The following is a 23,829-nucleotide window of genomic DNA, read 5'->3' on the forward strand; positions in this document are numbered from 1 at the left end:
CTGACTATTCGTACTACACTAGTGTGTCTGCCTTAAAAACTAAAGCTAACTTACCCAGCCTTGAAACGCGACGAAAAATTTCTCGATTGTGCCTCTTTCATATGTCTTATCATTCATCTTTAGGAGAATCAGTCATATCACCTGCTTATCGCCTCTCAAGCCGTATTAACCACCATAAGGCCGTCTACGCCCCCACCGCAAGAACTACCGCTCATTCTCGATCTTTTTTCGTCACGTCATCCCGGGACTGGAGTGATCTGCCACAGGACGCCGTGCATCACATCAAAGCCATCCATTTTAAGAACGCCATCAAGACCATTATTGTTTAACTGTCATGCCCATCCCTCATGTAATGCCCCATACCAGGGGCCTTTGAGGTATCCAATAAAAAAAAAGGTATTGACAATATCTAAGAGGTTGCTTGTGAAATCCTGGGCTAAAATTTTAATCATACCAACAGTGACACCATCTTGTCCGGGAGCTGCAGTGTGCATCATTGCCAGGACTGAGAGGAGCTCTGACGCATCAACCTCGGTATAATCTGAAGAGGGTGTGATTGCGCGCAGAAGGACATTTCTTTGAGTCTGGAAACGTACCGCTAGTCCCTGAGCAATACTATCCAGGGTTTCCTGAGCCTGTTGGGGTGATAACACTGTTGAAGAAGTAAGGTGAGGGACTGGAGACTCTTGTTACGTTCCATAAATCTATGCAGGGCCTTCCGATTACGAGGGTTTGAAAGATAAGTGTTCAAATTTTGGTTATAGTCCTCCTTGGCTTTTGCAATTGTTATTTTGAAAGATGCAGAGAAAAATTTGTAATTTAACCAATTTACTGGACTCTGGTTGCAGGATAGCCTCTTCCAGGCCGCTTTTCTGCAACGATAGGCCTTCTTACATTCTTGTGTCCACCAGGGAGACGGCTGTTTATTAGAGACTGCTGCGGGCACAGTGAATATTGCATGGTCTACTGCACTTTTTAAAAATGAAACCGCCTGCTGAGCTCTGTCATCCCGGCTAGTACTGACTATAGAGGCAAGTGAGGCGGTCATCAAACTTTTATAAATGTTGTGGTTGACAAATTTATGGTTTACACAGCTATTTTTGTGCGGAGATAACCGGATTGTGAAAGTTATAGGAAAGTGGTCACTAGATGTACCCGAGTCTTTTGTCAACCAATCAGTCACCTCAAGCCTACCTGCTGATAATGTTAAGTCAATGGCTGAGCGAGCACCACCTCGCATAAATGTTATATCTCTTGAATTACAGCAGCGTACAGCATTTGCAGACAGCCACGACCAGAGAAGCTCGCCGCAGGAATCAGTGCGACTTCCCCATTCACTGTGGTGGGAATTATAATCTCCCGCAATAACTACGCTGCTTGCGCCAGCCACCAAGCTGTCTAAGCAGTCTGTCTTCTGTACACCTAAAGGAAAGTAGGTATTAGCAATTGTAATATCTGCACACTGCGGAAATGAAATTTTGAGCGTTAAAAGCTCACCGTCAGGGAGAAGAATTTTCTTAGAGATAGATGCCTGATGATATATGTGTTTAGAAAGCATGATTAACAATCCGCCTCCCCTACCAGCATTTCGATCTAATCTGAAAATTCGAAAGTTTTTCATTGAAAATGACTTATAAGGTGATAACCACGTTTCTTGTAAAAGCACAATATCAGGGTTGTGTTTCCGAATAAGTAGTTCTAGATCTGGAAGAGAAGAGAATGCGGAGCGGCAATTCCATTGTAACACTTTGATACCTGCCATGATTACTGACGAATTGAAGAGGCAGACACCGCCTCTTTGAGGATATCAACATTGGGAAGAAGTTGTGGTGGTCCTTTTCTAGCTTTCATCTGATGAGAACTAGATTTAGATGGTGACGAGGAAGCACGACGCTTCTGCGTAGGACACGACATTTCAACATCTGTTGGGCAGATATCGGTACAACATGCATTGCTAGGAAGAGAGATGTTAGTTGGGACCTGGGAAGCATCAGGAGGTGATGCTGAACTGCTAGCAGTAGCGGCACAAGCTGAAACAGACGCAGGCTTCGCTGCCAGAACGGATGGAGATGGTGACACAGATTGAACTGCAATAAACTGGGCCAACGCCTCAGAAAATGTGTTTAGCATACGCTCAACAACATTGTTAAGGGCTTTTTCTACAGTGGAGACAATGGAGGCAGTCAAGTTAGACTCAATATCCCCAACAGAAGCGCGCACACGACTAGCGTATGAATCCTTCTTCCTGTTAAGAAGAGCGTAAGCATCGGCTCTTGAGCACCGCTTCTCTTTGATAATGTCCAACAAGCTGCGCTCCTCACTGCGTTTTGCGCAGTCGGCATCATCTGCTGGGTGGTTATTGCTGCAGAGGCAACAATGAGGCTGCTCTGAGGTGCAGTTATGCGCAGCATGACCTTCGCCACACAAACGGCAGAGGGTCTCTGACTTGCATGCTTTGCCGCTATGCCCGAACCGCCAACAGTTGGTGCATTGAAGTGGGCGCGGTTGCAGAGTGTCTACATGGTATACAATAGACCAGATTTTTAGTTCAGTAGGGCAGGAAGAGCCAGCAAAAGTTGTTATTACCAATTCAGTAGCAACATGCGAGCCGTTTACTTCTCTACTGCACCGATATGCCGAAAGGACTCCAACACCTGCATCCTGAAATTCTCCTAGAATTTCTTGCGGGGACGATGCTGGGTCCACACCGCGTACAATGCCCTTGACGCATGCAAGTTGCTCGGGAATGAATGCTTTTACCGGTAGTGAGCTGAAAAGTTTGCACTGCAGCAAGTCAGCAACACAAGTGATATCGGAGAATTTGCAGACAATGCCTCTACGACCAAATGGGCGCACTTCAGAGATCTGAAGATAGTTGGCTGTCAATGATCGTAGTTCCTGTTGAATAACTTTGGGTGTTTTCATTTTGATCGCCCCCTCACCGATTGGGACGAGAGCCACAGGAATTGCCTCAATGCCATTTTTCTGGAAGCACTCAAGCGGCAGGCTTTGGGCTGGCAAGCTGGCGAACCAAGCTACCGACCCTCCACCTGGGGAGGTCAAAGACATCTCACAGCCAAACACCCCCTCAGGTTCACATTAACCTAACCTTAACCTAAGCCTTGGCCAAAAACCCCCCAACGTAGAACGGCCTCACCAATGAAGAACAATCCGCGCTCGGGGAGGCGGGAACCCAGAGGCTGCGCAGTCCTGAATGGGAGTAAAATAAAATAATGGGAATTCAATTCAGTAAACTCATTTTCAAAAGCAAGACCTGAAGGTGTTTGCTGGAGAGAAAATATAGTAGAGAAGGTACAGAAGGTACGAAAGGGAAGTACAGTATGTCGCCTGTCAAGGTGTCGTTTAAATCAAATCAAGATGAGATGTTTGGCAAGTTCGCGCTACCTATCCTAACACCCTTGCCACATCAGACCCTGCTCTCAGTTACATGTACCATCGGGGACGGAATCTCCAGGACGCACCGCCGCTGGCTCAAATGCATCACTGTGTCATCAGTCTCCTGGCGGTCAAAGAATCGCGCGTCTATTTCGCGCGCCAAGTGGTGCTTAGGGTCTCTACGCGCCCGCTTTGCTTGTCATGCGCTCTGTGCGAGGCACAACCCACACATTGAGTTCAAAAGCTGCCGCGGTTCGCAACATATGCCGTCACTTTGATAAGGCGTAGGCAAGCTACATTTCCTATTGGACTTTACGAGCTGCTCTTTGTTGAAGGCTGCCGGAGCGTTGCTTGGCGTTTCAAGCCGAAGGATTCGAACATCGTTTCGGGAACATTCTCGGAGGACCGTTGCTTCTAGCAGGAATTGGCATGGCGATAAAAATAAATCGTAGTCATCGCCATTAAACCGAGTATTACGTGCGAAAGCACTTGGTTTCGAATTACCGTGACTATTCCCTAAGCATTGCCTTAACTTGTCCTTCAGATTCGCTCGACTCTTGTCTAGACCATGCCTTACATTGTCCTCCAAGGCAAATTTATTTTAAACTTTCGGACCACATGACATTCCCCTTGCAACACCGACACCGTATCCAAGTCATGTCATCTGAAGGCTTAGGTGTCAGAGGTCAAGGGTCAAAGGTAGAACGTCAAAAGTCGAGACGAGACACACCGGCTTTTTCAGGATTGTTAGATCACCAAAAACATATCCCTGCCAGCAGTACGCTTTTTGCGAGCGCTCGCTCGTCGTCCTGGGCCCTCCTGTCCCCGTTAGTAGATTGCAACGTTTCTTACAGCCTGTTTATATTTGTGGGAAAACGCATTCATGGTAATGCGTCATTCTTGAATATTTTCTTATCTATATATCTCGTCAAAGTAAGAGCTTTACAAGGGCCTTCAGGGCGAATAAAATGAAGAAATAAAAATTAAAAATGCGGGCACGTCCATTGAGCACATCGTCGCCGTACTACAGACTGCCGGAAGGACACATTTAGGGCAAATATTATGGCGCAGCGAAACCAAAAAAAAAAAACATTCCCAGAAGAAGGCAGTAATGGATGACGTTCTTCGTCTTACTCGATGAGCGCTGTTTCAAGACTGATCATGCAGAGCGAGTTTTAGCGTTGTGAGGCGCCAAACGCTTTGAGGGTTGACTAATGCGTGCAAAGCAAAAAATCACCTGCCATATTTTCCTGGCAGTAGAGGATATATCGACTTTTTTGTTTCTTTGTATTAAGCAGCCGTCGAAGGCAACCGCATTGGTAAATATATAAGCTAATGATAAAAAACACAGAAATATCTGACTCACATTGTAAAGTTTTTTCTTCCCGCTATAACTGGAGAATTGTGCAGGCGGAAAAGAAGAAATGCAAGAGCGCGTTCACTGCCCGTGCGTCGCGCGCCTCTGGTCATCTGAGAAAGAAGATTCCGAGCCGGACACCTCACAAGGAACCGCGTCCCTGGCCGCCTTGACTCTACTTCACAGCTACCAACTCATCCCATCTTCGCGGACATGTCTAAGAAAGTAAGCCCATCTGAGAGCCTCATATTCGATGTGCGGTGTACGTGTCAGGCTTCAGCAGCATTCGCTGATCACTAAACAAAATTTCGGCTCGTAAATCAGCTCTTGGCGTGTAAAGCATTTATTTCCTGTAAAAAAAGATAACTGCTTGAGCTAATCAGGTTCGTTTTCTTTTGCTCAGTGATCAAGCAGAATTGAACTTCGCTGCCTACATCCACATAGAGTCCGTACAAGCTCTACTGAGTTAGGAAGCTAATGGTGACACGGTTCATTCCAGCGGTCATATTTTTAGTATGTGGCAATAAACTTCATTGCCACCGGCTGTTTTCACCTTTGGGTGTCGGTGCGACATCATAATTTGCCTTTATGATTGTAATCCATTTCTAAAAGATTTGCGCGTAGGCCGTGCGCCTACGTCGTGGAACTATGAACACGCACATACAGCACAATGTCCACTCTCGGCTGGATGGTTAAAGCCCTTCCTTAACACCTTATCACTGCTGCTGTGCTCTACAAAACGCCTCAGTGTCTGACAGGCAGGTAGTTTAGGTGTAGCAAACTCCCACCTACGGGTGCAATTTGCACTGCATCACAGGACAGGCGGCCCTGTTATAATAAATTAAAAAGAAATTTAAAGGTGAGAACAACGATTTGTGGCCTAGTTTTCCTATAATAAGCGTATGTTAATAAGCTTAACAAAATACGCGGCAGGATAATACTTGTCATACATGATTGTTCAGAAGCACGGTATCATTGAGAAAAAACGTGCTTGACAGCGCTAATTACGACCGGATTTCTAATTTTAGAGTTCCGCTCCAATCGTGACTCCGAGCCGTACAGAGCTTTCGGAAGATGAATGGAAGACCACAGGAGTTTGAATCCGGTCCATAGCTGCAGTCTCAATTAACCGGCTCAATGTTAAACGAGCGGCAACATAGAGCCCTCGGTTGTATTAGGATATCAGCTTGACAAACAGCTGCTCATTTTGGAGCGAGTTGAAGGGATTGAGGGGTAGACTATCAAGTCGCGAAACTCGAGTCAGGTTCGGTTTAAACTACTTCAGCGCGCCACGTGTCTAATGGAGAATTCATTCTTAAAAATGAATAATTCCTGCACACCAGTGCAGCGCGAGGGGCTGCGACGGTGGCCGAGTTAAGTACTTGGGAGTCCCACTACAATACTATAGGGACAGTGAAGCTTACTGTATTGAACAGACCAGACAGTTGCGCGCCAAAACAGAGAACCTCAACGGCCTTGGCGTATATTTTGCACGTGCCACGGTGTGCAAACTTTTCCTACTGAGCTAGCTTTGGTATGTGCTTCAGGTCGTTCAGTACTCGCGAGTTAACGTGCAGAAACTACATCGTATATTTGCAGTATTCATTTGGGTGTCTATATACGAGAAACTGCGCAGTACAAATCTTTTTTAGCAGTAGTGGACTGAGTTTGGCTCACCTGTATCGGCGGCAATTTGTCAGCAGATTTTTTTTCAGAGATGTTTCATACCGCTTCTTGCCAATTGCATGTGAGTCTAGGCTCGGCCTTTATTTGCCCAATTGGATTGTCTTAACAATACAAGTATATAGTGGACGTTTTCAGAAAACTATTTCACCTTCCGTTGCGTTGAAGCCCGTTTTTCTTCAGTACATTAGCAGCGTCTCTCGGAAAAAACTCTGTGAGGATATACCTGCCCTCTTTCTAAGGTATAAGGAAGTGTGTGATGCTTTTCTGCCATTCGCAATGTAGAAGTCTCTGTGGAATCAAGGCCCAGATCAGAATGTTCTAAAAAGGGTGGCGGGATTAAAAAGTTATTGTTTTAAATAACGCATGCACATTCATTAGAAGCACACATATAGGGCGGACAAGGGTTTTTTGCACCGTGGGGAACACACTGGTTAATTTGTCGAAAGCCCGAAGCTATAGCGCTTTTCTTTAGACTGTTGGGATGTTTCTTCTGGGACAGTTTCCAAGGGACACTCAAAAAGTCTTTCCACTTACACGCCTGTGGAATCAAGTTTCAGCCAGTGGAAGGTGATGACGGAATGCTTCCAACTATAATAATGCTGCTGGGCCTTCATAGCATTTGACCATCTAGAACGACAGCTGGACACACTGACGCGGACGCTAGGGCTTTAAAGGCATGTTTTGAAGAATCCATCCGCAACGCAACCTGTAGGTGTGAGGATACAATCTCAAGCAGAAAGACTTTCAAGGATGAAAGCATTTGAGCCGTATTCAATTTAATTCCTTTCTAAATATTGCATAATGCTTTCTGTGCGAATATGTCTTCTGTATGTGATTATCTCTTGTTCCCTTATTTGGCAATAAGAAAAGTGCTGATGACCGAGCTGTTTCAGGCGCCGGAAATGGAAGTTCTCTGTTTTCGCCGGCGGTGGTTTGAATCTGCCTCATGGGTGCAGTTTTTTCCGTCTGTTTACCGCTGCCATGACAGCAATACGACACTCCAGATGGATTTGCTCCGCCACTATCGAAGGAATTAACGATGATATCTGGAGGGGCTGGACAATGATATATATAAAAAGTTCCCTACCGTTGACTGGGACTCGATACCTGCTCCTTCCATGGAACAGGTATTACAAGACCCAGTGGTAGGCGTTAGCTTTACAGTCCGCTTTTAAAACAGTTCTGATTTGAAAGAACTTAAAACTCCTCGCTATTGCCTAGCGTGGTTGTCCTGTATATAGTTCAGCACTTCTTTGAGCTGGTTCCTGTAGCGGTGGCACTATTCTCGTTTATTGCAGCCTAAATGTCTCCAAACTCGCGTGACATGCATTCTCTCCGATGCACTCCTTATGACACTCGTCGTCTACCATCGTAGACAGGGGCACATATGTGCGGCTCTTCTGAATGACATGGGTTACACCTGTTCATCGCACTTGATGTCTCCTGCATTTACTGGAGCTATTACATAATACGATGCTTCATGCCCATCATTATTATAGGCATGTATACGACTCAAATCTGTTTGCTGCAGTCAAGCTCTCAAAGGCAGTGCAAGGGTTTCAAATCTTTAGGCAGGGCCATATGGCAATCAGCGAACACTACAGACAAAGTCTTCAGCTAGCTGCAAAGCTGCAGGCAGCCACATGCCCTCGGTAGCGCTAAATAGGCACTCGCTTTCGTCTACCCATAAGCGCGAACAGTGCTAGCCGCAAAGCAATGGAGTCTGAGGTTCAATGAAGGTGAATTCCGAATGAGGCGCAGTCGGAGGCATATTACGCTCTGCACCCTGTGGACAACTGGACCACTTTCACACCCCACGGCTTGCCCGTACCGCACGGGGGGCTCGTAGCTCACGCAGGCCTCACTACTCCGATTTCCTAAGCCCACATCCTTTACCCTGGCGGAGACACAAAGCTCGGTGCACTTTTATACAAAAGTAAACTGCGGCTAGGGAGAAAAATCTGAGCTGATGTATTATACATTTCAATCAGTATCCTATCATAAGGGAGTAGTTGTTATCCGGCACTTCTTTCATTTTGTTGTAATTTTCCCGAGAGAAAGTTATATTTCCTATATCTCTCCTAGTGGTTTATAAGAGGCTTTGCTTCCCTCTCTTTGCGGCCTTATGTTTAAATTCGCCAGTCAGTGAGGTGCATATAATCTTATGCAACCCTTTGGAGTGTGCCCACCTGCTGCAGTCGTAACCCTGGTGTTGTACTGGAATTGAGATAGGTCATCACAGAAAGATATTACTGTTAAAACCACTGAAAATAGGCTCGATATTGTATTACCCTTTAGTTTGGAGTCAGTTGGAACTGACAGCTTTAGTCTTGTGGTTTCGACGCCGTCCTCAAGAGCTTCGTGTGAGCAGGTTTTAACGGGACTAGAAGCACTCATATTTGTACGACCGTGTAATTGTGGACGTGCCATACCGTCTTTTAACCTTACTACATAGTGTCCACCTTTTTCAGACTCACTGTTGTTGCAATTACGAAGCTAGCTGGACGACAGAACGTGGAATGAGGTCTATTCCTCTTGAAGACATTTACAACATTTTAATTACGGTAACCTTTTACAGGAGGAAAATAACGAGCCCGAGCAGAACCTACCGGGTCCCAGCCATGTTGCCGCTTCGCCGCCAAGGCACGGACACAAGAAGTCTAAGAAGGGTGAACCTGAATTTGTGTCAGACTGCCAAAAGGCCGGAAAAAGAAGACACAGCCGGGGTGGTAAGAGTAAGAAGCGAGATGGCGCTCTCTCCGCTGAAGCATCTGTCTTGCGGACCCGTAAGGCCTCCAAATCGCGCGGCAGAAAGCGCTCGAGAGTACCAAATCAAGACGGAGGAAAGTTGGTGAAGGAAACGCCCGCTGAGGAAATCCCGGATATAGAGGCCGAGAGGCAGGAACTGTCGCCAAAGGAGGAGGAGAGCATTCCACATGGCCGCACTTCGGGGTGGACGACGAAAGGTCGCAAATCTTTGGGCGCTGAGGAAGCATCTCCGGTCACGAAAGGCCGCCCGGGTAAAGTCGCCGACAGTGACGCCGGAGCGAAACTGTCTGGTACGCCTTCTCTACCAAGTACCAGAGACCACTCTACCTTGGAGATAGCGGTCCGTGCCGATTCTGCGAAAGGCCAAGCCCATCAACGTGATGGAGCAACACAGCCTTCTCGCAGAACCAGCACTATGAGGCAGGCTTTATCGCCACCACATGGTCAGGAAGGAGCAACACAGCCTTCTCGCAGAACCAGCACTATGAGGCAGCCTTTATCGCCACCACACGGTCAGGAAGGAGCAACACGGCCTTCTCGCAGAACCAGCACTATGAAGCAGCCTTTATCACCACCACACGGTCAGGAAGGAGCAACACAGCCTCCTCGCAGAACCAGCACTATGAACCAGCCTTTATCGCCACCACACGGTCAGGAAGGAGCAACACGGCCTTCTCGTAGAACCAGCACTATGAGGCAGCCTTCAACGCCACCACACGGCCAGGAAGGAACTCTGCACCAAGAAAGCTCCTCCCGCCGACCAAGCGCGATGCTTGCGGCCGAAGTCCCTGAAACCAGCGGTCGAGTGCCAGAAGTCCCTGAAACCGGCGGTCGAGTGCCAGGAGAGCTCTGCGTTCTAAACGGAGAAAAGGAATCACCGGAAGTGAAAGGCGTGGATCTGGAGGTACAACGCCCACAGGGGAAACGCGATTTGGCCAGCCCAACAGCATACTTGCCAGCACCAGAGCACAGGAAAAGCGCACAAATGATAAATGCGTTCTTTCCACGTACTGCGTCCAGGCAATCCGTAGTGACCGAGGGCTTCGAAGAACAACGATTAATTCAGGAGGAGCACGATGTGCCGGTCGATCCTAAAGAAATTGCGCAGTCCCCGCGAAGCGGCTTCCCCGCCACTGTATTCTCAAGCACTACAGACTTTTTCGTCTCTCCAGATTTCCAAACGGAGAAAACTGAAGTCAGGCAAACAGACAGTCCTAATCGCATGACTGACCGGTTTGAGTCGCACGACCCTGAGAACCGCTACCGGGGTGTTCAAGCCCGTAGATCGGTAACAGCGCTTAAAGAAGAGCTTCCTCCAACAGTCGAGCCGCAAAGACTAGACGAAAAAGAAAGACGGCCTGAGACCGCAGAACCCGAGCGCTATAGGAGCCCTCAGAAAGCGCAAGTCGCACAATATGTCGACAGGCCAGTCCCTCTTAGCCAGGGCCTAGATCACGAGAATAGGCTTCAGCAAGACCAGCCTACGATTCCAGCTGGCCTGCAGTATCCTCGGGAAGTGCCTGTCAGGACCGACAATGCTGATCGCCCCGTGGACCGAGTCCAACCGCAAAGCGAGTGGGAGCAGCGTCTCCGCACAGGTGAGGTTCAAAAACCACTGCTTCGGTGGACACGGCAGAGCGGGCTAAGTGTTAGAAGCAGCGGCGCACCTACAGCAGCTCAGGGTTAAGAAAAGTAAACGCCGCAGGAATCCCATCGAACCGAGTCGTGCGTCGCAGCAGCCAGCAGCCTTCGCCGAGGGAAGCTCGGTCCAGGAAACCAAGCCGAGCAAATGTAAAGGGCCTTGGCATTCAGGCAGAAAGGAGCCCGCTGCACGGCCGGGACAGCCGAACGCGTGGAAACGTTGATGTGAGTATTACATTTTACACCCGCCTGGCCACGATAGTCTCCTGATACGTAGTTGCTTGCAGAAACTTGAAGTTTTTCGAGCCTCCTTCCCTCTCTCCCCCCCCCCCCCCTCCACAATTTCCGCGAAAGCAATCCATCTCGAATTCTTTGTGCCAGACAACGTCTGGTATCCATTTTATAAGCGTTATTGGTAAGCGTTATTGGTGGTCGTATGGAAAAAACTGGCGCATATTATTTCAGCATATTTCTCCACCAAATAGCTAAAATTGACTATTGAGAAGGTCCTATAAGCGCGCAGAATTTATTAAAACAGTGCGTATGGCGGATATGAACTTCACTTTGCGTATTCTGCAGCACGGAAAATGAATTATTTGTATTGCGAGTGAAAAGAACTGAATCGGGGTTTCAGGGCAGTCAGCTTAGTCGCAATTACGGAAACTTCACCTAATCTGTTACAATATTATACGGGAGCACTCTCGAGCAAAGGAAATTGGAAATTATAGCACCGAAAAGTTGTTGTGAGCGTTTCACTGGTGGTGTTGTAATCGCAACAGACAGTTTCGAGCAAACTTATTCGCTAGGAAAACTACGTCTCCAGTGTTTCTGTGCGGACAAGTGAAGCAAAAAGAGGTGCTTGCGATGACATACATGACAGAATCCAACAGCCACCGCAACCAAGAGACAAGGGGGATGTCTTTAATTAAGAGTTTTCTATCAGTGGGAGATTATTAAAATCAGAAGAAAAAACAACCAGATGCCCCTGCGGTATCTGACTCCATGACTTCCGAATTTCGCGTGCGGGCCTCTCTAATGTCAGCCTTGATGCCATAGGTAGTTTTAGAGTGTTCTCACACAGCTTCCGCCCTCACCGTTCGACCACGTCTAGCGGTACTAGAGGACGTACTACGTCCGTCGCTATGGTCGAGGGTGGCGCTGGTGGACACTCTCAAGGGTCGCTTGTACTACACAAATAGCCCAGGAAGCAGTATATTGGCCAGCCATCGCCGTGGCTCAGTTGATGAGCACAGGACACGACATTCAGAGGTTGTGGTCAAATCCCACGAGCGGCATGGGGTTATTTTTTCTTTTGCTTTTATTAATCTCTTATGAAAAACGAGACATTAAAAAAAAAAACTGCCAAAGATTACGTTACTTCCTAATGCGAAATTTGAGCGCAGCTGATTAGCTGCTTCAGCTTTTCGATAGATTGAGGCAAAAAATTTGAGCAAGGCTTGCATTCACAATTAGAGCCAACTTGTTATTTTTCGCACATTGTCCTTCTTGAAGAAACACTGCACTGATATTTCTTGATTGCCATCAAGGAATGTTTGTGGTTGGAGAAATAGATGGATATACGCTCGACCTGCTGCTCCAATGCCTGGTTTTGAAAGACGAGGTCTGTGCAAGTATTTCGCGAGGTTGTCACAGTCGTGGGAGGCGTTACGAGTGAGATTCAGAGCCCGCAGTGCAACATAAGCAGAAGAGGTCGCAATTGCTCTCGCGGCCTCACATTCCAATTCAAAATACATAATCACCGACTTGCGAGGGGCCTGTCGGAACGTCGAACAAGGCTGCACTCCCTTCCTAGCCTATCGAATATACCAAAATTGCATACGGGATACGGACCCCGAACACCGCTACCTTATATGGGCCCCTGCTCATCAGGGGTTGGCAGGAAACGAGGCAGCAGACGCAGCCGCCCGCGCGCTCTCTCACCGGGCTGTTTTCTCCTCCCCACCTTATCAGGAACTCGATTTTAATCCGGTCTATACGTTCAAAGATATCACGACCTACTATCAAGATAGCCATCGCCTTTACCCTAGCCCATGTAAAGGCCTCAAAAAGGCGGATGAGCGGCTCCTTCTCCGCCTCTTCACCAATACACTGATGTGCCCGGCAGCCCTAAAACATTTCAACCCCTCCTTTCGCGGCAACTGCCCGCACTGTAGTGCGGTGTCTTCGGACACTTATCACATGGTGTGGGCCTATCCCTCCAACCCGGCTATTCCCCCCATCCCCAACCCAACCCGGGAGGACTGGGAGGCGACCCTGCTCGGCTGCCACGACTTACAGGCCCAACAAGCCTTAGTCGGGCGCGCCCGGGCGGCGGCTACCGCCACTGGGGTTCCAAACTAGGGACCTCCACCTAGTGTTTGTAAGGATCGGTCCCTTACAGGCTGATCCAAACACCTCCTGTCCGTTCTGAATAAATGTTTTCACCACCACCACGAGTGAGAGGAATGGGATGCTCTCTCATATAAGTGGTAGGAAATTCCTGTTTGTCTCTATATCTACATTAAAGTCCCCACCCACCATGCCACCGTGCAGGCGGCAGTTAATGGTTGATAGAGAGAGTTCGCTCACCGTTGTGAGCGCTAACGTATACAGCCCACGTCTCTCTCTCATCAACCCTACCTATAAGCGCGATTCAGGCGTCCACTGACCCAGGGATCCAGTTATGCGCAGTTCCTTTCCTTAAAATGATCGAAGTGCAAAACATTGTCAACGCCCACGCCAATGAACAGAACAAACGCCGACGGCCTATCAGCTACGCGTTTCTGTCACAACGTTGTCAATGCCAACGCATGCAGCGCACATCTGTCACTACTGCCACATACCTTAAAGCACGATTGAGGTGTCCACTGTTCTAAGAGGGCAGTTATGCGCCTTCCCTCTGGTTCAGGTGTCCACCGAGATGTGTGAGACAGATACTGTGCCATTTCCTTTTCTCAAAAATCAATTTACGAAATTTTAACCCCTGCTTTCCAAGCTCCCGCTCCATTAGTGTCGCAGCTTAAAGCGCGACAAACGTGTTGTCCGCTGCTGGCTACAACGGACAATGGCGACAGCGACGCCGCGAAATGCAGAAATGGTCGCCATAGAGCTGCGCTCTAAAAACATAAAGGGTAACTTTGGCTTTCTAAAGTGCTGCAAGGCGAACGCCTTTCCTGGGGCACTGTTTGGCATTGATTTTTTATTTTTGCTTTAATTTTGCGTTTTTAAATATTCTGTTTATTTTTGATCTTTTATTTTTTGATTTGCTCAACTTGATATGCTTATTTTTTGTAGTTTTTAATTTTACCTTTTTAACTGTTATTTCAACTTTTTCTTAATTTTTTTTATTTCCGTCGGTGACCTCACTACACTGATTCCGCGCACTCTGACGTCATAACCATTTCGAACAACCGAAAAGCGTGACATCTCTGCTGACAAGCTTTTGGTTTTGTTTTAGTTTTGTGGGGTTTTAACGTCCCGAAGCAACACAGGCTATGAGGGACCCCGTAGTGAAGGACTCCGGAAATTTCGACCACCTGGGGTTGTTTAACGTGTAGTGACATCGCACAGCACACGGGCCTCCACGGCCGCCGCGGCCAGGAACGACCCCGCTCTTTCGGGTCAGCAGCAGAGCGCCGTAACCACTGAGCCACCGCGGCGGGGTGACAAGCTTCTGCTGACAACCTTCTGTCGACAACGAGGTGGCATTTAAAGCTTCCTTAAAAAATTGGCTGTGGTTTAGCTCTGGTTAAACCTGGAGAATTACGGAAGCAACATCTGCGCGTAGCCATGTATTGTTGCGCGAGCTACGTTGCCCACAGTCTCGCCATTTCTCGTGCTCTTGCACGACCATACTGCGCATGCGCGAGGACACTGCGCACAGCTGGCGTGCCTCTCCTCGCGCGCTGGCCTTCCTGTTCTTAAAATGACCGGAGTGTAAAACGTTGACAACGCCAACGCCAATGAACACAATAAACGCCGATGGCCTATGGCTTTAACGCCGCGTTTTATGCGAAGCATATTGTTTGCAGCACTACGGAAGGTAGAGCTCTCTCGTCCAATCAGGGCTGCAGAAACGCAGAAAATAGTCCCTCGAATATTTGAGGAGTGTATGACTATTAATCAAAACAATAAGCATTGCAACTAAAAACATGATTTGGACAGGTATATTTAAATGGTAGGGAGTGTTTCAATCAGTGGTGAAATTACCAGACAAAGCCCGTACGGACACAGCTCCGCGGAGGCCTGGTGCGAGGTAGTGATGCGTCGCCACTTTCAAACATGGCGTCGGTCGAGTCTGTTGTGTCTCTTGTGTGCTCTACACCGACAGTGCGCTGTTTCCCCAAGCAGGTGAAGCAGGTGGCTTTAAATGTTCTTGAAGCGCTTCGCGTCGAGTGCGGGGGCAGTTGGAGTACAAATGCGCTCATCAAGAGGACGGCAAAACTCACGCAGGTGAGCGAGCGAACGCTTTACAAGTGGACAACGGAGACGTTGAACGCGGGCCGAGTGTTGTCACTGAAGAAGCGTTCTGGCGGAAGAGGCCGCGAGCGGACGAAGAAGCTGGACGATTTTGACCTGAGCGTGTTGCGAAGGGTGGTACACACCTTTTTCCAGAGAGGGGAAATTCCAACTATCGCGAAGGTGGTTGCGCATTTCGAAGAGGACGAAACGCTACCGACCGTCTCCGCAGCGACAATGCAGAGGATGTTGAAGAAACTTGGCTTCCGATACAAGAAGCGCTCTCGGAATGCGATGTTAATCGAAGCGACGCACATTGTGCAGTGTCGCCGCCGGTACCTGCGCCAGATAGCGGAGCTGCAACACCAGGGTAGGCATATTTTCTTCACCGATGAAACGTGGGTTAACGCCGGCCACACGCGAAGTCGACTGTGGACTGACTGCACCATCCAATCTGCACACCAAGCGCATCGATCCGGACTGTCGACTGGTCTACAAAACCCCAGTGGCAAAGGTGGCAGGCTTATTGTGACGCATTGCGGTAGTGAGCAAGCGGAAGTTTTCCGAGCGAAGAAAAACTCGGGCGATGACCACGAGGAAATGAACGGGGAACACTACGAAAACTGGTTCTCCATTAGACTTCTCCCACTACTACCACCCGGCAGCGTTAGAGTGATGGACAACGCGCCATATCATTCTGTGAAGCAGGATAAAGTGCCGTGGATGAGTAGCCTCAAAAAGGGCATACAGGCTTGGCTGTCCGGAAAAGGTGTCGCGTGGAGCAGCGGCATGGTGAAGGCCGAGCTCATGCAACTTGTCAGCAGTGTGAACACAGGTGGGGAGCGATACCGTGTCGACTGCATTGCTGAAGCTGCTGGCCATCTCGTTGTGCGCCTGCCACCGTACCACTGCCAACTGAACCCGATAGAGCTTGTCTGGAGCGACGTCAAGGGTTTCGTGGCTAGCCAAAACAAGACGTTTAAGCTCCAAGACGTCGAGCCTCTGGTTTGGCAAGGCATCACGCAAGTGACTGTTGAGAAATGGAAGAATTACGTGCAGCATATTATCAGTGAGGAAGATGTGATGAGAAAACTGGACCACATCATCGACGATGTTGTTGACCAGGGACCGGCCATTGTTGTCAACCTGGAGGACGACACAACCAGCAGTGCTGATTTCAGTTGTTATGAGGACGATGAGATGATCGAGGCCGATTAACGTGCGTTGCCTCTCGCGCAGCACATGGGCTTGTTTTGCATTTCGCCACCATCGACACTCGGCTGCCTCGGCACGCTGGAGTAAATAAATTTATATGCACATGACACGATTACTGAAATTTACTGCGACGCGACAACAGAGGAACTGATGAGAACAGGTTGCGACAAAAAAAAAGTGGGGCTAGTTCCTTTGGAACGGGTGTCCGCCTGTCCAAAAACAAACCAAAAATTACCGACGATTACGTTACTTCCTAATGCGAAATTTGAGCGCAGCAAATGAGCTGTTTCACCTTTTCGATAGATTGAGGCAAACAAATCGAGCAACACATGTATGCGCTATCACAGAGTTTTTTTTTTTTTCACACGTATTCCTTTAACAAAGATTCCACTAACAGTTCTTGACAGTCATGAAGGAAGCTTTGTGGTCGGAGAAATAGACTGATATATGTTCGACTTGGTACACCAATGCTTGATTCTCAAAGACGAGATCTATACAAGTGCCTCGCGAGGTTGTCACAGCCGTGGGACGCGTTACGAGCGAGAGGAACGGGATGTTCTCCCGCATAAGTGTTAGGAAATTGCTGTTGGTCTTTATGTCAACATTAAAGTCCCCCACTACTAACATCGGTGTGGATCGATGGACGGTTAATGCGAGTTGCAGGAAGTGCACGACGTCTTTCGTGAGTGTGGTAGGGGCGAAGTAGGCAGCTACTACCAGCAAGCCGTTGGGCAAGTTTGCGGCGCACAGTTCGCCAACTTCATGTGACGTGCCAAACATTTCGACTGGTATTGCAGAGAGACCTGTGCGCAAGTAGATAGCGACTCCCGCCGCTCTGTTGTGGTCTCTGCGAGCACCACAGCAGTATAGGAAATGTATGATTTCGAGAGGCTCTTCGGGATCCATCCAGGTTTCAGCAAAGCAAAGTACAGAGGAATGGCGCAGAATGTGATCGTGGTGTACGTCCTTGGCATGTGCGGCAAGGGAGCGTACGTTAAGAATATGGTTGTGAATGATGAATCAAGTGCTGCCAGCGAATGACGCGTCCATTGGCTGTCTGCGTGTGTTACTGATGTGTGGTTAACATGTTAAGCTTCGCCTGTAAGAGTGGAACGCGACAGCGTCTTGCAACGCTGCCAGGGAGTCCACAGAACGCCATTGCCAATTCGGCTGTACGCCTTGCTGGACGGTAAATTTATTTTTTGAGGAAAGGAAATGTATCTCTCTTGCATATCTGGGTGGACCAACACCACCTAGACGAACTTAAGGCCTCAGTGCTCCTCCAGTGACGTCACAGGGATGGGGCCTCACCGGTTTTTCCGAGGAGCATGTATGTTTCTTTTTTACTGCGCGAGGATATGAGGCGGCAGCACAGTTGGCTGCAAAAGGTTGTTTTTACTCAAGTTGAGACATCAGTGGAAAGAGTTACAGGCACAAAACATTTATTTACATTTCGATTATTGTAACACTGTTCTTGATGCGGAATAATATATACATTTAAAAGTCCAACAAACAAACAAACAAACAAACAACTTTTCACTTCCTTGAAAGCGTTGCAGCTTTTCTTTCCTTAGCCTTAGCATTTGCATCGGCTACATCATCGTTGAGCTTGCGGCTGAAGTTTTTGAGCAGAATGTTAGTACTGCTCCACAACACATGCTTCAACAGAAGCTCAACTGTGTGCCCATCTTCGCAGGTGTCAAAATCTGATGACTCTTGATCTGCAAGCAGCTGTAATGTGAGTTCGGTGACTAGACGGCGCTTCCAGGCGTGTTCGCTTCGCCTCTGGCTCCTCTCTTAAAGTCTTTGTGCTTGACAGGTAACTAGGGCAGCCTGGAAATAATGATGGAATTGCACCTGACCGAAGCCGCAGATGCGATAACTCTGCTGTCGTCACTCAACCTGTAGCATCGCCGACATATGACGCCTCTCGCACGATGTCGTCGTCTGTGAAGTGATGCTCACAGACCTAAAAAATAAATATTTGTCTAATATAAGTAACAGCCTGCTACAAATAAGAAACCGTGATCAAATATTAAATACACATTTAGAAGGTACTGTTACGTTTCGGGCGAATCGACGGACGAGCAAGCGGCGACACCGAAGGTTGTCTGGAACGCCTTTATTCCAACTTGGCAGACGGGCAGGAAAGAGCGGCGCAGCGCTCTACCGTGGCGTTTGTATAGCATCCCCAAACGCCGGCGCGCGTCCCACTCGGCTCGCCTAGAACGCCGGCACGCGTCCCACTCGGCTGGTCCAGAACGCCGGCGCGCGTCTCACTCCCCTGGCCCAGAACGCCGGCGCGCGTCTCACTCGGCTCGCACAGAACGTAACAGTACCCAAAACGTTTTGCAAGTTTGGCGGTGCTACAATTAAAAGCTACAAAAGAGGACGAATGAAAAAAATTATTCATCTCTTACCCTGGAATGCTCAGAAGGGACGAAGTTTTTCCGTGGAATGGCACGTATCCATGATTGCTGCAGCGCTTTATCTTGCGGGAACTTAAACACATGAACCTTTGGTCCCGTTTTATAGTTACCTCGGCACTGAGGCACACAACATTTGTTCGGCATTTTTGCGTTAATGTCGAAGCGTCATCACAGCACTCGCGCACAGAAGAAATAGACGGCAGCCAAATAAGCCGTGAACACACCATCGGACACGAAAGGCGACTGACCGCTCCTGCCGGAGCCACGTGCAGTGGCTTCCCGATTCCCGTCTAGGAATTCAAGGAAGGCATGCTTGGGGCAGACCGATTTCTCGCGCCCCGTCGCGACTTCCACGGCTAGGGTGCCTCGATGCGCGCCCGCTCTAGAGGAGCAGAGCCGCGTCGCGACACCGGCCTCATCCTTGTGACGTTGCTGTGACGTCAGCTCTCAGCGCAGAGGCCTTAAGTTCGTCTAGGTGGTGTTGGGTGGACACCTGCACCTCGCCGTAAGGGAAAGGGGGAAGATGGGAGTGAACGAAGACGCCGTATTAGCTAGACGCGCCTTTGTTCATTCCAAACCATTCAGCTGGCATTACAGAGTGGCTAGCGTGCTCGTATCGCACTCCGGAGACCCTGGTTCGATTCCCCAACTCGACCAATTTCGTTCTCGGTTTTATTGATTTATGCGGTCTAACTAGAAAGGTTAATTAGGCTATTTCATATTTATATTCTTGTATTTCTATCCATCGTGTTCTGTCATTAACCTGTCAATTGTTGGAACTGTCTAGGATGTTCGACACAACGTATATGAAACGAGCAACGTCTTACTGAGTGGGGAAGTGCGTGGTGGTGGAGGGAACGCGGCTTCGTACTTATGTTTTTTTCAGCAGCGTCTCCTTCCGCGGACGCTGTTGTCGCTGCGGCGCGCGTCTTTCTTTTCTTTTCTTCTGACCTCTTCATTCTGCTCTCTATTAATTAGGCTAATTGATTAATTAAGCAATTAACTAAACTCAGTCCAACTTAGTTGCAACATCACTATACGATCCCTTTGATTGGTTGCATGGTTACTAGCCAAAGTACAATTGGCCCCATTTGAAATTCGCGCACTGTGACGTCACGAGCATTTCGACCAATTGAAAAGCGTGACATTGGGGGCGGAGCTGGTTACGAGGCCGACGACGACGCGAAACCCAGGAACAGACGCCAAAGAGCTGCGCTCTAAAAAAAGAATAAAAAGACATCACGCGCCACCTGCTAGAGGTAGAAAGAAGCCACCTGGACATCAGGTGGACTGAGCCACAGGTGAGTAGGAACACACTAATGCAGTGCGCGCCATCCTGATTGGACGAGAGAGCTGTACCTTTCGTAGTGCTGCAAACATCTTGAGAGACGGAGTATAGAGGTACACTACAGCCCTTCGCCGTGGTTACGCGCCGTGCACACCAGGTGGTACAGTGACGTCACACCACGTGACATACCACGTGACACATGACGTCACGACAGAGGAAGACGGAGGTGCGCTCAACACCACCTAGACGAACTTAAGGCCTCAGTGCTCCTCCAGTGACGTCACAGGGATGGGGCCTCACCGGTTTTTCCGAGGAGCATGTATGTTTCTTTTTTACTGCGCGAGGATATGAGGCGGCAGCACAGTTGGCTGCAAAAGGTTGTTTTTACTCAAGTTGAGACATCAGTGGAAAGAGTTACAGGCACAAAACATTTATTTACATTTCGATTATTGTAACACTGTTCTTGATGCGGAATAATATATACATTTAAAAGTCCAACAAACAAACAAACAAACAACTTTTCACTTCCTTGAAAGCGTTGCAGCTTTTCTTTCCTTAGCCTTAGCATTTGCATCGGCTACATCATCGTTGAGCTTGCGGCTGAAGTTTTTGAGCAGAATGTTAGTACTGCTCCACAACACATGCTTCAACAGAAGCTCAACTGTGTGCCCATCTTCGCAGGTGTCAAAATCTGATGACTCTTGATCTGCAAGCAGCTGTAATGTGAGTTCGGTGACTAGAAGGCGCTTCCAGGCGTGTTCGCTTCGCCTCTGGCTCCTCTCTTAAAGTCTTTGTGCTTGACAGGTAACTAGGGCAGCCTGGAAATAATGATGGAATTGCACCTGACCGAAGCCGCAGATGCGATAACTCTGCTGTCGTCACTCGACCTGTAGCATCGCCGACATATGACGCCTCTCGCACGATGTCGTCGTCTGTGAAGTGATGCTCACAGACCTAAAAAATAAATATTTGTCTAATATAAGTAACAGCCTGCTACAAATAAGAAACCGTGATCAAATATTAAATACACATTTAGAAGGTACTGTTACGTTTCGGGCGAATCGACGGACGAGCAAGCGGCGACACCGAAGGTTGCCTGGAACGCCTTTATTCCAACTTGGCAGACGGGCAGGAAAGAGCGGCGCAGCGCTCTACCGTGGCGTTTGTATAGCATCCCCAAACGCCGGCGCGCGTCCCACTCGGCTCGCCTAGAACGCCGGCACGCGTCCCACTCGGCTGGTCCAGAACGCCGGCGCGCGTCTTACTCCCCTGGCCCAGAACGCCGGCGCGCGTCTCACTCGGCTCGCACAGAACGTAACAGTACCCAAAACGTTTTGCAAGTTTGGCGGTGCTACAATTAAAAGCTACAAAAGAGGACGAATGAAAAAAATTATTCATCTCTTACCCTGGAATGCTCAGAAGGGACGAAGTTTTTCCGTGGAATGGCACGTATCCATGATTGCTGCAGCGCTTTATCTTGCGGGAACTTAAACACATGAACCTTTGGTCCCGTTTTATAGTTACCTCGGCACTGAGGCACACAACATTTGTTCGGCATTTTTGCGTTAATGTCGAAGCGTCATCACAGCACTCGCGCACAGAAGAAATAGACGGCAGCCAAATAAGCCGTGAACACACCATCGGACACGAAAGGCGACTGACCGCTCCTGCCGGAGCCACGTGCAGTGGCTTCCCGATTCCCGTCTAGGAATTCAAGGAAGGCATGCTTGGGGCAGACCGATTTCTCGCGCCCCGTCGCGACTTCCACGGCTAGGGTGCCTCGATGCGCGCCCGCTCTAGAGGAGCAGAGCCGCGTCGCGACACCGGCCTCATCCTTGTGACGTTGCTGTGACGTCAGCTCTCAGCGCAGAGGCCTTAAGTTCGTCTAGGTGGTGTTGGTGCACTAGAGCCCTTCGCCATGGTTATGCGCCGTGCACACCACGTGGCACAGTGACGGCGCACCACGTGATATACCAAGTGACACATGACGTCACGACAGAGGAAGACGGAGGTACACTACAGCCCTTCGCCGTGGTTACACGCCGTGCACACCACGTGGTACAGTGACGTCACACCACGTGACATACCACGTGACACATGACGTCACGACAGAGGAAGATGAGGGTCCACCTCGCGGCGTCGCTGTGGTTGCACGCCGTGCAGACCACGTGTACAGTGACGACACACCACGTGACATACCACGTGACACATGACGTCACGACAGATCGCCGTCACGCGCTGGGAGAGGGAGAACGATGCCATCGCACAGACACCGGAATGTCCTCGAGCGGCATTCCCGCGCATTTCGAACGCGCGTTCACACTCGGTGTAGGTGAAACGCTCGCTCCACCGGGCAGGCGGACGCGGCTTCCGTGGCAATCCAGGCGCCCACCCAACGCGCGTCTCGGGGTTAGTCGGCGTTCCGCTGTAGCCATGCGTTGTCTTCCCCCACGACGAAGGCTTCTAGTGGTTGTATTAAAATGACCAAGTATTCAACCAAGGAAAGCCATGTATTACCAAGCCTAGCCATCAATATGCTTAGCATCTGACCAGGGTTAACCAAGTTAAGCCTCAGCCATTTTTTGTCACAACCTTGTGAATGTCTGCAGCTCACATCTCTCATCACCCCACGTACTTATAAGCACGATTCAGGCGTCCATTGATCCAGGGAGCCATTATGCGCACTTGAAACGTGTTCAACGCCAACGCCAATGAACACAACGAACGCCGACAGCCTATGACTCCAGCGTCGCGTTTCTGGTACAACGTTATCGATGACAACCTTTGCAGCGCACACTTGCCACCAGCGCCACTTACCTTAAAGCATGGTTGAGTTGTCCACTGTTCCAAGGTGGCAGTTATGCGCCTTCCCTCTGGTTCAGGTGTCCACCGAGATGTGGACACCTCGCCCTCACCTCACGCTGTGTATATCCTGGCATAGCTGACCTAAGCCACAGCCAATTTTATATACACCACAAACCACGCAGATGGCGATGCGCAATCGCTATTGCGCACCAGAGAGGGAGGTGATGGAGAGCGCGCGGCGGCGGCTACGTTGGCGGCCCCGGCGCGCCAGCTGTGCGCCCTCCTCCGCGGCGCTGACTTCGTGAACGCATTCTCCGTCCGTTTAGGTGTGATGTTACCCGATGCCACGCACCTAGCAATTCCACCTCTGCGTGGCTCTACGTAGCCGCCGCCGCACCCTTTTTATCTGCGAGCTAATTTCGTGAAGGCAGTCGCCGCGGTACCGCGGCCTGCGCTCCGCCTTAAAAGTATCATGTAACAGCTAATGCCTTATTGCGTATATAAGTCGGATTGATCTTTCTCTACTTACTAATCAGAGATCCTTAGGAACCCTCATACCACTTCTGGTGCAGTGGTGCGGCGGTTAAGCGGTGCGCCTGTAGTCTGGGAAGGCAGCTGCTGCCACCGGTGGGGCTTGTGCGATACAGGTTGCACGAGGATGCGGTCTTTTATGAGTACATAGAGGGCTATCACACACACACACACACACACACACACACACACACACACACACACACACACACACACACACACACACACACACACACACACGCACACGCACACGC

The 23,829-nt window shown here is 49.3% G+C and overlaps 1 protein-coding gene across 5 annotated transcripts in view; it reads right to left on the minus strand.

Annotated features, from left to right (window-relative positions):
* Positions 1-23,198, minus strand: part of LOC149344107 (ATP-dependent translocase ABCB1-like) — a 42,961-nt gene extending 19,763 nt beyond the window's left edge. For 2 of the 5 annotated variants that reach the window (XM_089546148.1, XM_089546149.1), the window contains exons 1-2: positions 21,645-22,133; positions 18,943-21,193 (exon numbers count right to left, since the gene is read on the minus strand). In XM_089546148.1, the coding sequence (XP_089402274.1) occupies positions 18,943-19,095 (153 nt within the window). In that variant the 5' untranslated portion in view covers positions 19,096-21,193; positions 21,645-22,133. Of the gene's footprint in view, positions 1-3,157; positions 3,211-18,942; positions 21,194-21,644; positions 22,134-23,056 lie in introns of those variants that run through there. The other 3 variants (XM_089546151.1, XM_089546150.1, XM_089546152.1) reach the window with 3 other exon arrangements.
* Between the last annotated feature and the right edge of the window lie 631 nt (positions 23,199-23,829).

Source organism: Amblyomma mixtum, chromosome 5 (assembly GCF_055824585.1).
Source record: "Amblyomma mixtum isolate Tamu chromosome 5, ASM5582458v1, whole genome shotgun sequence".
Classification (NCBI taxonomy): domain Eukaryota; kingdom Metazoa; phylum Arthropoda; class Arachnida; order Ixodida; family Ixodidae; genus Amblyomma; species Amblyomma mixtum.